The following is an 11,122-nucleotide window of genomic DNA, read 5'->3' as shown; positions in this document are numbered from 1 at the left end:
GAACTTTGGCTCCTGCAAAACAGAAAGGATACATAACCTGTGAAGCAGCATGGATTCAGAGAGATGTTACTGGGAGGAAAAATGATTGATCTGAAGGTACACTTGAGACGTTTGGGATTCTTTTCTATTGGAAGTGATAACAGATAGAGGTTTTCAAGATTTTGAAGGGTTATGGTCAGTGATCTTGACAAATGGTTATTCATGTGATCCAGCAGCTAACAGGATAGGTCAGGCAGATAATGACAATTTGTGCCTAATGGTTGGCAAGAGTATTAAATGGCACAAATTTAAGATAATCAAAAATTGAATTAAAGTGTGATGAATAAAATATTATTTAGAAGAAAAATGAATAGAATATAAAATTGTCAAGTTGCATGGATTGGTTAAAATAGAAATCAGAAATTTCTTTAAAATGAATTAATTGGTTTAAAAAAGAATCATTAAATTGTGTGGATATTAGGAAGGAGAAAGGGATCAATCAGCTTAGCTGATATGGAGAAAACCATCAGCACAAACTGATGGCCCAAATGGCCTGTTTCTGTGCTGTAACATTCTATAACTGCAAAGTGGAAGAAGTGTCCCATTCCCAGTGTTAAAATCTTTGATACGATTCATCTCAGCTCATTCATCTGGAAGTATTCACCTTTTACACCGTCTAGCTATTTATTCATTGACTCCAAAGTTTTGATCTCTGCTACCCTGACTGGAACTTTGCACACTTCAAAAGGTAATTTTCAGCATCCAGGGAATACAAATACAGAAACTATTAAAAATACCAAGTTACATTCTGAAGCCATAAAATTCACAAACACAGCACTTGGTTTTATTCCCAAAGTAATATAATTGATACATGGGAATTTATATTAAGCTTTTTTGGATCTTTGTTAGACCATGCTTTGTGGTTTCCATAGTATAAAATCATACAGAGACACTCCAGTAGTTGCACAAATATTTACGAGGACTATGTCAGAAGTCAGAGTGCTGCACTATCCAGAAAGAGAAACCAGACTGGAACTCTTTAGTTTCCAAAAGAGAAGCTGAGGGCTGGTGTAACAGAGGCCTTTTGAAGTAATGAAGGGATTTGATAGGCTAGACTTGAACAAGATGTTTCTACTTGTTAGGGAATTCAAAACTACAGGCTATAAATATGTAATAGTCACTAATTAATTCAGAAGAAACAGCTTTACCCAGATAATAGCCAGAATGTGGAACTTATTCCCACATAGAGTAATTGAAGTAAATAGCACAGATATGTTTCAGGGAAAGCAAGACATATAAATGAATGAGAACAGAATAGAAAGACATGCTGATAGGATTCAAAAAGATGAGGTGGGAGGAGGCTTGTATTGGGCATAAACATCAGAATATACCACTTGGGCTAATCTACATATTTCTCTGCAGTAGTATTTCTGTAAAGTACTTTCTGACACCAGCTTAAATATGTCTTTAGCAAACTGTTCTAGAGCCCCTCTAAATCCACTTGTTGAAGTTTGAGAGCTTATTATTCAGTACACTCCAAAAAAGCTGTTTCAGAACACCTTAAAGTGTGCTTTCTAATGACAATGTCCCTTTTAAGGCAAAGGTGGTGCCCATTTAAGGATGCCAGTGACAAAATTAAATGAAAAAGCCTATTTTAAATATTATATTTTAAATACTGCTCCTCGGATGCTGCCTGAACTGCTGTGCTCTTCCAGCACCACTAATCCAGAATCTGCTTTCCAGTATCTGCAGTCATTGTTTTCACCTATTTTAAATATTTCCTACTCCTTTCTTATGCTGTCCTGCGTGAATTTATGTTGTTTAATTATATTAGCAGTGTACAGGAGCATGTAAACAATTTTGACTTTAAATGAAAATAAATTGAGATCATTAGCTGAACTGTGAATCAGATACCCTGCTCAACTCCTTTTTCAAACTATGCATTAATCTGTTGCCCAAGAATGCAATCTTTGGGATATTTTTTCTTCCCTTCCTTAAGATGCTAACTCCTGCTGCAGACAGTATTTGCTGTTTCCATCCTTTTGTTATAAGCCACGACAGTGAGTGTTGGAAACTGTATTACAATGGTGGTCATCAAAATCCAGACTAATCATGCTCTCACTCAACCTAAGTACATACATGTTTCTAAATAATTGTGATTCAAAGCAGGAGTCATAGCGTCATACAGCATAAAACAGACCCTTCAGTCCAATTCGTCCATGACAACCAAATTTCCCAATTAAACTAGTCCCATTTGCCTGCATTTGGCCTCTATCCATCTAAACCTTTTACCTATTCATGTACCTGTTCAAATGTCTTTTAAATGTTGTAACTGTACATGCATCTATCATTTCCTCTGGCAGTTCATTCCACATAAGCCTGTCCCTAACCTAGGATTCTGGAGCCAATTTTACCAGACCAACTGCTTCAGTACTAAATTCAACTAACTTGGTACAAGCCAGATAAAGTTTATTTTGCTCGTGGAACTTATGAAATGCAGCAGTCAATCTGAGCACAGCAACTCCAATAAACAGTATTTCGACAAATGAGCTGACAGTATGTTTAGAGATATTGAATGGGAGATAAATATTAAAAAAGGAAACTCCCTTGCTCTTCTTTGGAATCATGTCGTGGAACCTTTTACTTCCACCTAATGCAGGCGAAACCTTTGCTTAATTTCTCATTTGAAAGATAGTGATTCCACCCATGCAGCGTTCCCTTTGCTGCATTGGGATGTCAGTGCAGGTGCTGGGCTCAATAACCTGGAGTAGGAGTTAAAGCTTTTGTGCCCATTGAGCCAAAGCTAACACATTGAGTACTGCTGTGATTCCACAGAATTTACAGCGAACATAGTATCAATATTCATAAGAGAAAGATATCTGATCCAGATAAATGAAAGTTCAGAGATTTAATATCAACAGTGGGTAAACTAATGGAATGATTCTGAGGAGTCAACCTGAGACATAACTATGTAATAACTGACAAAGTCACAAGTGGTGTTTTCTCAGCAAATTTCTCTACATTCACTAGATCTAATTCTCTCTGTTATTGTTTTTCCACAAAATACACAGAAAGAAGCAAACTCATTGAACTCTATGAAAAAGCTCAGGGCTTTTCCTAGCCTTGTTTACCTGGATTGCCAAACCAATGTAAGACTTCTTTCCAGCTCTGATGGCCTGGAGACTGCCGAAACTAAACTTCCCTCTGGCTGGTATTGATCTTTTCTCTATAAACTGGATTTGTTGTACCCCTCCTAAATGGTTTCTGTCTCTGGGTCATTAACTTTTAATTAGTAAACACGTCAGCGATTGTCTCAACAGTTAGCTTGTTGGGGAATTTAGCTTAAGTTGCATTATTTCTTGGAAGTGCTGTTTTGACCCAATGCTAAAAAATGTTTCAGATCCTTAAAAATGAAACAAGTCACCATCACAAAATTAAAAATCAAAAACCCATTTACCCCTACTTTGAATCCAAATTCCCAAACAATAATAATGCTGGTATATTATGAAACTTTATCACCCTTCCCTTAGGAAATTCATGCTAACTGACCTTGGTTAATCTGTGGCTTTCTGAATGGAAATTTACCCTGTTCATTAGAACTTCTTCCAGTTATTTTGCCATCACTGAGATAAAGCTGACTGGCCTGTAATTACTTGTCTCTCCCTTTCTAAACAATGGTACAATATTAACTGTCCTTCCGTGCTCTGGCTTTACACCTATAACCAGAGAAGATGGGAAAGTGCTAGTCAGAATTTATTATCTTGCTTCCCTTAACAGTAAGTGTTACATTTCACTAGACCTTGGGACATGTCCATTTTCAAAGACCTTAAACTTTGAATTCATCCTCTCTCAGTATGTTCATTTAATATTTCATTTAATTTGAATACACCCCCTCCCTTTTATTCTCCCCTTTTATGAAAACAGATGCAAAGTACTCAGTAAGAACTGTACCAATATCTTCCACCTCCACACATTGGTTGCCCTATCAGCTCTAAAAGGCCCAATTCTTTCTTTAGTATTCTCTTGATCTTTATTTATAAAGAAAACTTCTCATTTTCCTTGATTTTACTTGCCAAAATTTTAATGCCCCCCCCCTTTGCTTTCCTAATTTCCTCTAAACAAGTGTAAAATTGAAAGATTTGAGAAATTAACATGTTATTGATTGACTCCTCCCTTTTATCCCACTGCAAGTTGGTGTTTGAACACTCTCCCTCTGCTTAACTCTGCAGACTGGAGCCAATTATTACTTAGGGCATAGCTTTACATCCTCCTCTTTCCTCTCACTGCCTCTTTCATTTTATCTCTGTCTCCATAGCTCTGTCTTCCTCTCACCCTCATGGAGTGGTACTGGTGCTCTTTGTCCCATTAGGTTCACACGTTACCTTGTTCATCCTTATGCCCCATATTGTGGCGCTGCCAATCTCCTTGCATTGGACAGTGCCTGCTTTGTAGCCAGGAGGGATTTCTCTGCTTCAGTAACTGCTTTGTAGCACTGAGTGAATGTTGCACTGTTGGAGATGGCTTCCTTCTGGAGAGATGTTAAGCTGAGATCCCCATCTCCCTGTTCAGGTGGACTTAACAGATCCCACACACTATTTCATTGGGGGAGTTAACCCAATGTCCTGACCAACATATGCCCCTCAATCAACATGACAGAAGCCTGATTGTCATCACATTGCGAGATTGCTGTGAGAGATGGCTGTGCACATATTGGCTGCACAATTACAGAAGTACTCCATGGGCCACAAAGGGTGTTGAGGTGCTTAGTGGTTGATGAGAAGTTCTATATAAAAGTGAAAGGCTTCCTGCTATCTGATGAAGGAGCAGTGCTCAGAGAGCTAGTGCTTCCAAATACACCTGTTGGACTATAACCTGGTGTTGTGTGATTTTTAACTTTGTTTTCTGCAGGCTAGAGTGGTATGTAGTGCAATGGCAGGAGGAACTCTGGGTTTGAATCTTGGTGCCAAAAAAGGTTAACCTGCCTGAACAATCTGTCTGTGCTTCTGAGAATGGGATGATGGGAACAGCGGGACACCTCTTCTGCACAGTAATGCTTGACGCTGAGTGGTTGCCTTCTGACGACAAATTGGGGAACCTCTTGCAAGAAAGTGGAGACAAGAATGTGGTTTGCCGGCCTCACGCAGCATTAAGTTGAGGGGTGGAGTAATCCGGGGGGCATGAATGACCTCGGTGGGGTGATGCTGAATTTCTGGCTGTCTGCTCAGGGTGGCGCAGCTGAGCTGCTGCGGGACTGACCGAGGCTGAGCTGCGGGGACTGAGAGAGAGCTCCCGAGAGCTGGAGGAGTCTGTCTGCAACATCCCCGAGTCAGAGCAGCAACAAGCCGTGTGCGAGCGGACAGCGGCGATGGTGCAGAGTTTATAGAGGGCTGGAAGCAGAAGCGGGCTTGACGAAGCAACAAAGCAACAACAGAATAAAAAGGGAGACGCCGAAACAGAATCCCTCTGGCTCTGTAACAACTCCGAGATAAAGTAAATCTCCGCTGTGTGGATGTGCCGAAAAGCAGCAGCGAATCCAGCAATGGACCATCCCGGGGCGAAACATCCCAGAGGCTGGGCTGCAAATTTCCAACCTCTCCTCCTCTTCCTGGGATCCAACCTGGTGCTTCACCGCTTCGCTAACGGTAAGGGAACTGCATAGTCTGCAAATTCAGGCTTTCTTTTCCCTGCAAACATTAGCTGCGAGTTAAATTTAGTTAAAACGGATCCCGAGTTATTCAGACTTTAGAAGGCTTTTTTTTAAATGGAAATAAATTTGGTGCAAGTCTTTGAACACGGCTGGACTCGAAGTTGTGTAGACGTTGCATAACCTTTGGGTGATAAATGCATGTAGAATGGTAGTTATATAATATTTCTCTCTGCCACTATTCTCCCGGGACAGTCCTTGTCATTAACTTTGAGTAAATGAGGTGAAGTCACTGACGTGAACACCGTGTCAATTTCAGATCTAACTTCAGCAAGCACAAACTTTGTTTGTTCCTGAATGCGATTTAAAACATCTGTACTTGTAAATAAATCCCATCGGAAGGTTTATCTTCGTTTTCAATCAGCTTCCAGTAAACGGGCTCTCGGCTTTGCAAACATGGAGCCTTTCAGGTTGGAGTTGTGTTTTGCTTTTCAGTTTGGAAAGTGCCGTGCTCGGTAGTTAGTTGCAAGACTTTAATTTCCGAATAAACTGTCAGACCTGCTAAGTGTCCAAAATGCAAAGGGATTAGGCATCAACCTCCCACCCACCCCCAAGCCTCCCAGGGGTGCCAAAGTTGGCAGTTTCTATCCCTGAGGGTATACAATGCAATCTAACTCTTGTGTCGGAGATGAGTGAGTTCTCAGTTTGAGATCTATCTCCCACTCAGTCCCTGCAAATAGTAAATCGATAGCCTAGTGTGAATTCTTCTGGTTAACTAGCATAAAATGCCTTGGCCACTGTTGGAGTGGATGAAGCTTACAAATAAACTATCATGCGCCCTGGAACCCAAGAGTTGGTCAAGTCTTCACAGTGAAGATTATCCTTGCATTCTACCAAGCACATAGAAGTTAAAATTTAATAATTAAGATGTTTTCCAACTCTTTAACTTATATAGAGGTAAAAACAATGACTGCAGATGCTGGAAGCCAGATTCTGGATTAGTGGTGCTGGAAGAGCACAGCAGTTCAGGCAGCATCCGAGGAGCTTCGAAATCGACGTTTCCGGCAAAAGCCCTTATATGTCTATTTCATTCCGCAATGCTGGTTTACTTGTGGGTATAATGTGGTTCATATTAAACTGGTTCAGTTAAAATAGTAAAAAATGTCAATGTGGAGGCTGTAGTTCCTTTTTAAAAATTGCCCTATGAAAAGACAATAACGACATGGTATTGTAATAGTAAACTCACTGATTAAGAGGAATTTAAAACCTGATGTGTGTTCCTCTCTGTTGTAAAGACAATCGCCTACTGTGCTGTTCCATTGCAAATGAGAGAGATCCACCGGAGGGTCAGTCCTGTCACTGTTCATCTAATTGAGTTGCATGGGAAAGTTATTCAAGATATACTCGTTCTACTTTTTGTAGAATATCATACTTTACCAGTACTTCTCCCTGTAAAATTTGGTTTACACATTATTGATTTTTTCATCCCAAAATATGTTTTTGCTTATTGTTACTGCTCCCAAAAGCTGGGTAAATGGATATGTTTACAATGGGTCTTTACAGTCAATTCATTCACCAGTTCTGTCAGGGAATATAAACTGTAAAATATTTACTTCAGACCTAATTCTGTTTGTGTGGAGTTAGGTAATACCTTGCTATTGGACAGCAAATATACAATTAAGAGAAAGTGAGGACTGCAGGTGCTGGAGTACCAGAGTTGAAAAATGTGGTGCTGGAAAAACACAGCAGGCCAGCTGTGTTTTTCCAGCACCGCATTTTTCAACAAATATACAATTTACCCTGGATTACAATTCCACATTGGATCAGGGGTGCTGGAAGTTATTGTGCTTGGACAGTAACTAGTTTTTTTGGAATTTTAAGCAAAAGCAAAATACTGCAGATGCTGGAAATCTGAAATAAATCAGAAAATGTTGGAAATATTCAACAGTTCAGACAGCATTTACAGAGAGGGAAACAGTTAATATTTCAGAAAGATAACTTTTGAAAATCCTTTCATTGTTTGTTTGTACTGTCTTAAATTGATCCTTTTTGAATATTTGGTATCTATACCTGTAGAAATGCTGATTCAGTGCAGCTTAGTCAACATAGGCCCAGGCTTTGGTCATCATTGGTTACCGTATCGGCGAGACCTTGTCTGGAACCTTCAACTCAGACTTGTTGGAAGTGTGAGCTGATAACAGGATGGTAAAGGCAACAAGGCATTTGGAATCTTTGTGAATAACCAATGTGATTTAAGAATTAAGAAAAAAAAACTGAAGGAAATACTGAATTAAAATCAAATGATAACAGTCAGAGAAATAGAGACGGAAAGAAAGATTGGGTTAAAAGGTAATTTCCTCAAATTGTGAACAATTTTGAAAAGTCGTAATTAGCTACTTATGAGAATGAGGCACCACAGTTTTAGTTGTTTGTTTTCTGAGCCAGAGAGTTTGAGTGGCAATGCAGAAATACAGATCTCCTCATTGAAACGTACCTGCGCTGTTTAAGTACTGGCCCTGATTTGCATGTTTCAATAACAATCAATGTACAAATGCGGCAACTTTATGAAACTGATTGGCTGTTTGAGGATGAGCAGCTGTTCATGTGAGGCTGATATTAGAAGGAACCTTCACAGTATCTCTTCCTCCTCAAGTTCCAGGATGGTTTACACATCAATTTAACGCATGTACGTTAAATTCAGCACCAATGGTCTATAAATGATGAGTTCTAACCCTTTGTCATAAAGCAATCTCTCTCTCTCTCTTTCCAGACTCATGATATTTCTCTTCTTATTGTTGTTTTGAAGTTTTATTTATCTTGTTCTTCTGAGTTCAATAAAACTGTCCTTCCTTTTGCTATTTTGGGTACACTCCCAAAACTGATATCTATCTGACAGATGTGGGAAATTGCTAGATGTGTCCTGTACAGAAAAAGCAGGACAAGTCCAACACTGCCAGCTGCCACCCTGTTGGTCTACTTAGTCATCAACAAAGTGCTGAAAGGTGTCAGCAAAAGTGCTATCAAGGAGTACTTGCAAATGAAATACCTGCTCAATGATGCCCAGTTTGAATTCCACCAAGACCACTCAGCTCCACACCTCATGACACCCTTAATGGATAAAGGAACTGGACACCAGAGGTAGGTGAGAGTGACAGCCCTTGACATCTTGGTTGCATTTGGCTGAGTGTGGCATCAAGAAGTCCTAACAAAACTGGAATCAATGGGAATTATTGGGACAACGCTCCACTGGTTGGAGTTACATCTGTCCCATAGGAAGGTGGTTGTGGTTATTGGAGGTCAGTCATCTCAACTCCAGGATATCTCTGAAGGAGTTCCTCAGGACAGTGTCCTCGGTTCAACTCTCTTCAGCTGCTTCATCAATGACCTTGCATCCATCATAAGGTCAGAAGCGGGAAGTTAATCGATGATTGTACAATGTTCTGCACCATTCACAATTCCTCAGGTACTGAAGCAGTCCATGTTCAAATGCACCAAAACCTAGACAACATGTTAATAATAATGATAGTAATAATTGAGCTAATATGTAGCATTCACATCACATAAGTGCCAGACAATGACCATCTACACCAAGAGAGAATCTCAACTTCACTTGTTCAGTGGCATTGCCTTCACTAAATCCTCCACTATCAACATGCTGTAGGTTACCATTGACGGGAAATCAAACTGGACGAGACATACAAGCAGCTCAGAGGCTCGGAAGTCAGTCGCGACTAACTTTTGCCCTGCCTATCTCCCGTTTTCCCAGGGACTGTCTATACGTACCAGTTAGGAGTGTGAGGGAATACTTTCTATTTGCCTGGATGAGTGCTGCTTCTACAACATACAAGAAACTTGACAACGTCTTAGCCAAAGCAGCCAGTTGCCACCTTCAGTGTTCACTGCCTCCATGACTGACACACAGTAGCAGCAGAGTGTGCCATCTACAAGATACACTGCAGAAATTCATCTGAGCTCCTTAGAGAGCACACTTCAAGGCCATGACCTCCACCATGTAGAAGGACAAGAGCAGCAGATACATGGGAACACCAAGCCACTCATGTTCCCTGCCAAATGACAACATTTAAAAGGCAGTTGGATGGTTACATGAATAGGAAGGGTAAATGGGAGGGATATGGGTCAAATGTTGTGAAATGGGACCAGATTTATTTAGGTTATCTATCGGCATGAATGAGTTGGATCGAAGAGACTGTTTCCATGCTGTACATCTCTGTGACTCATCGTAAAGCCACACATTCCTTCAGTGTCGCTGGGTCAAAATCCTGGAATTCCCTCTCTAACAGTGCGATACATGTCCCTGCACCCAGAGGACTGCAACAATTCAAGGCAGCAGCTCACTACAACTTTTTCCAGGACAATTAGGAGTGAGCAACAAATACTGGTCCAACCAGTGAAACTCTTTTCCCTGGAACAGATTTTTAAAAATCAGCTGCAACTTCACAATATCAAACTCAAGAATTAAATAAAAGCAAAATACTTCAGATGCTGGAAATCTGAAGCAAAAATAAAACATTGGGAGAAGCTCAGCAGGTCTGGCAGCATCTGTGAAGAGAGAAACAGAGTTTACATTTCAAACCCAGTCATCAGAATCTTCACCATCTGGTCTCCCTGCTGTGGGAAAGATGCTGTGAAACTTGAAAGGGTTCAGAAAAGATTTACAAGGATGTTGCCAGGGTTGGAGGATTTGAGCTATAGGGAGAGGCTGAATAGGCTGGGGCTGTTTTCCCTGGAGTGTTGGAGGCTGAGGGGTGACCTTATTTGTGTCTATAAAATCAAGAGTGGCATGAACAGGGTGAATAGCTAAGGTCTTTTCCCAGGATAGGGGAGTTCAAAACTGGAGGACATAGGTTTAAGAGGTGAAAGATTTAAAAGGGAACTAAGGGGCAACTTTTTCACACAGAGGTTGGTGTGTGTATGGAATGAATTGCCAGTGGAAGTGATGGAGACTGGTACAATTACAACATTTAAAAATCATCTGGATGGGAATATGAATAGGAAGGGCTTAGAGGGATAAGGACCAAATGCTGGCAAATGGGACTGATGAAAAATTTCTGGTCAGCAGGGATGAGTTAGAAATTTCTATGACTTTCCTACCTATAATGGCTGAATTCCTCAAAGACTGAAGACTCGTTGCACCATACAATATACTCTGAAGATTCTTTCCCAGGATCTCAAACTGTGTCTTGCATCTCTATCACTCTTGTCTCCCTCCCATCATTTAGTCTCCACACCTGGAATCATCTTCTGTCTTGCTTTTTCTAAACTTTTGACCTGTATTTTTGAACTTGCCTTGGGCAATCATCTGGCTTCCAAAAAAAACATTATGTTTTCCACTGTAACAGGCAGTTTGTAGAACATTTCCACAAATTATTCAGCAAAGTAAGGGTTAATATTTACTTGTTTCTGAAGAAAGGATAGTGTTTTTGCCAGAGCTGCTATTTAGCATGAAGCAGAATTAAAATTTACAACTTATAATAATAT

At 40.3% G+C, this 11,122-nt stretch overlaps 1 protein-coding gene across 4 annotated transcripts in view; it reads left to right on the top strand.

The window, feature by feature from the left end:
• Positions 1 to 4,857: 4,857 nt before the first annotated feature.
• The window catches only part of ror1 (receptor tyrosine kinase-like orphan receptor 1), a 301,138-nt gene continuing 294,873 nt past the window's right edge, over positions 4,858 to 11,122 (top strand). For 2 of the 4 annotated variants that reach the window (XM_043699447.1, XM_043699446.1), the window contains exon 1: positions 4,880 to 5,621. In XM_043699447.1, the coding sequence (XP_043555382.1) occupies positions 5,489 to 5,621 (133 nt within the window). In that variant the 5' untranslated portion in view covers positions 4,880 to 5,488. Of the gene's footprint in view, positions 5,622 to 6,027; positions 6,094 to 11,122 lie in introns of those variants that run through there. The other 2 variants (XM_043699449.1, XM_043699448.1) reach the window with 2 other exon arrangements.

The sequence above is a fragment of the Chiloscyllium plagiosum genome, chromosome 11 (genome assembly GCF_004010195.1).
Source record: "Chiloscyllium plagiosum isolate BGI_BamShark_2017 chromosome 11, ASM401019v2, whole genome shotgun sequence".
In the NCBI taxonomy this organism is placed as follows: domain Eukaryota; kingdom Metazoa; phylum Chordata; class Chondrichthyes; order Orectolobiformes; family Hemiscylliidae; genus Chiloscyllium; species Chiloscyllium plagiosum.
This window is presented reverse-complemented; position numbering and strand designations above follow the sequence as displayed.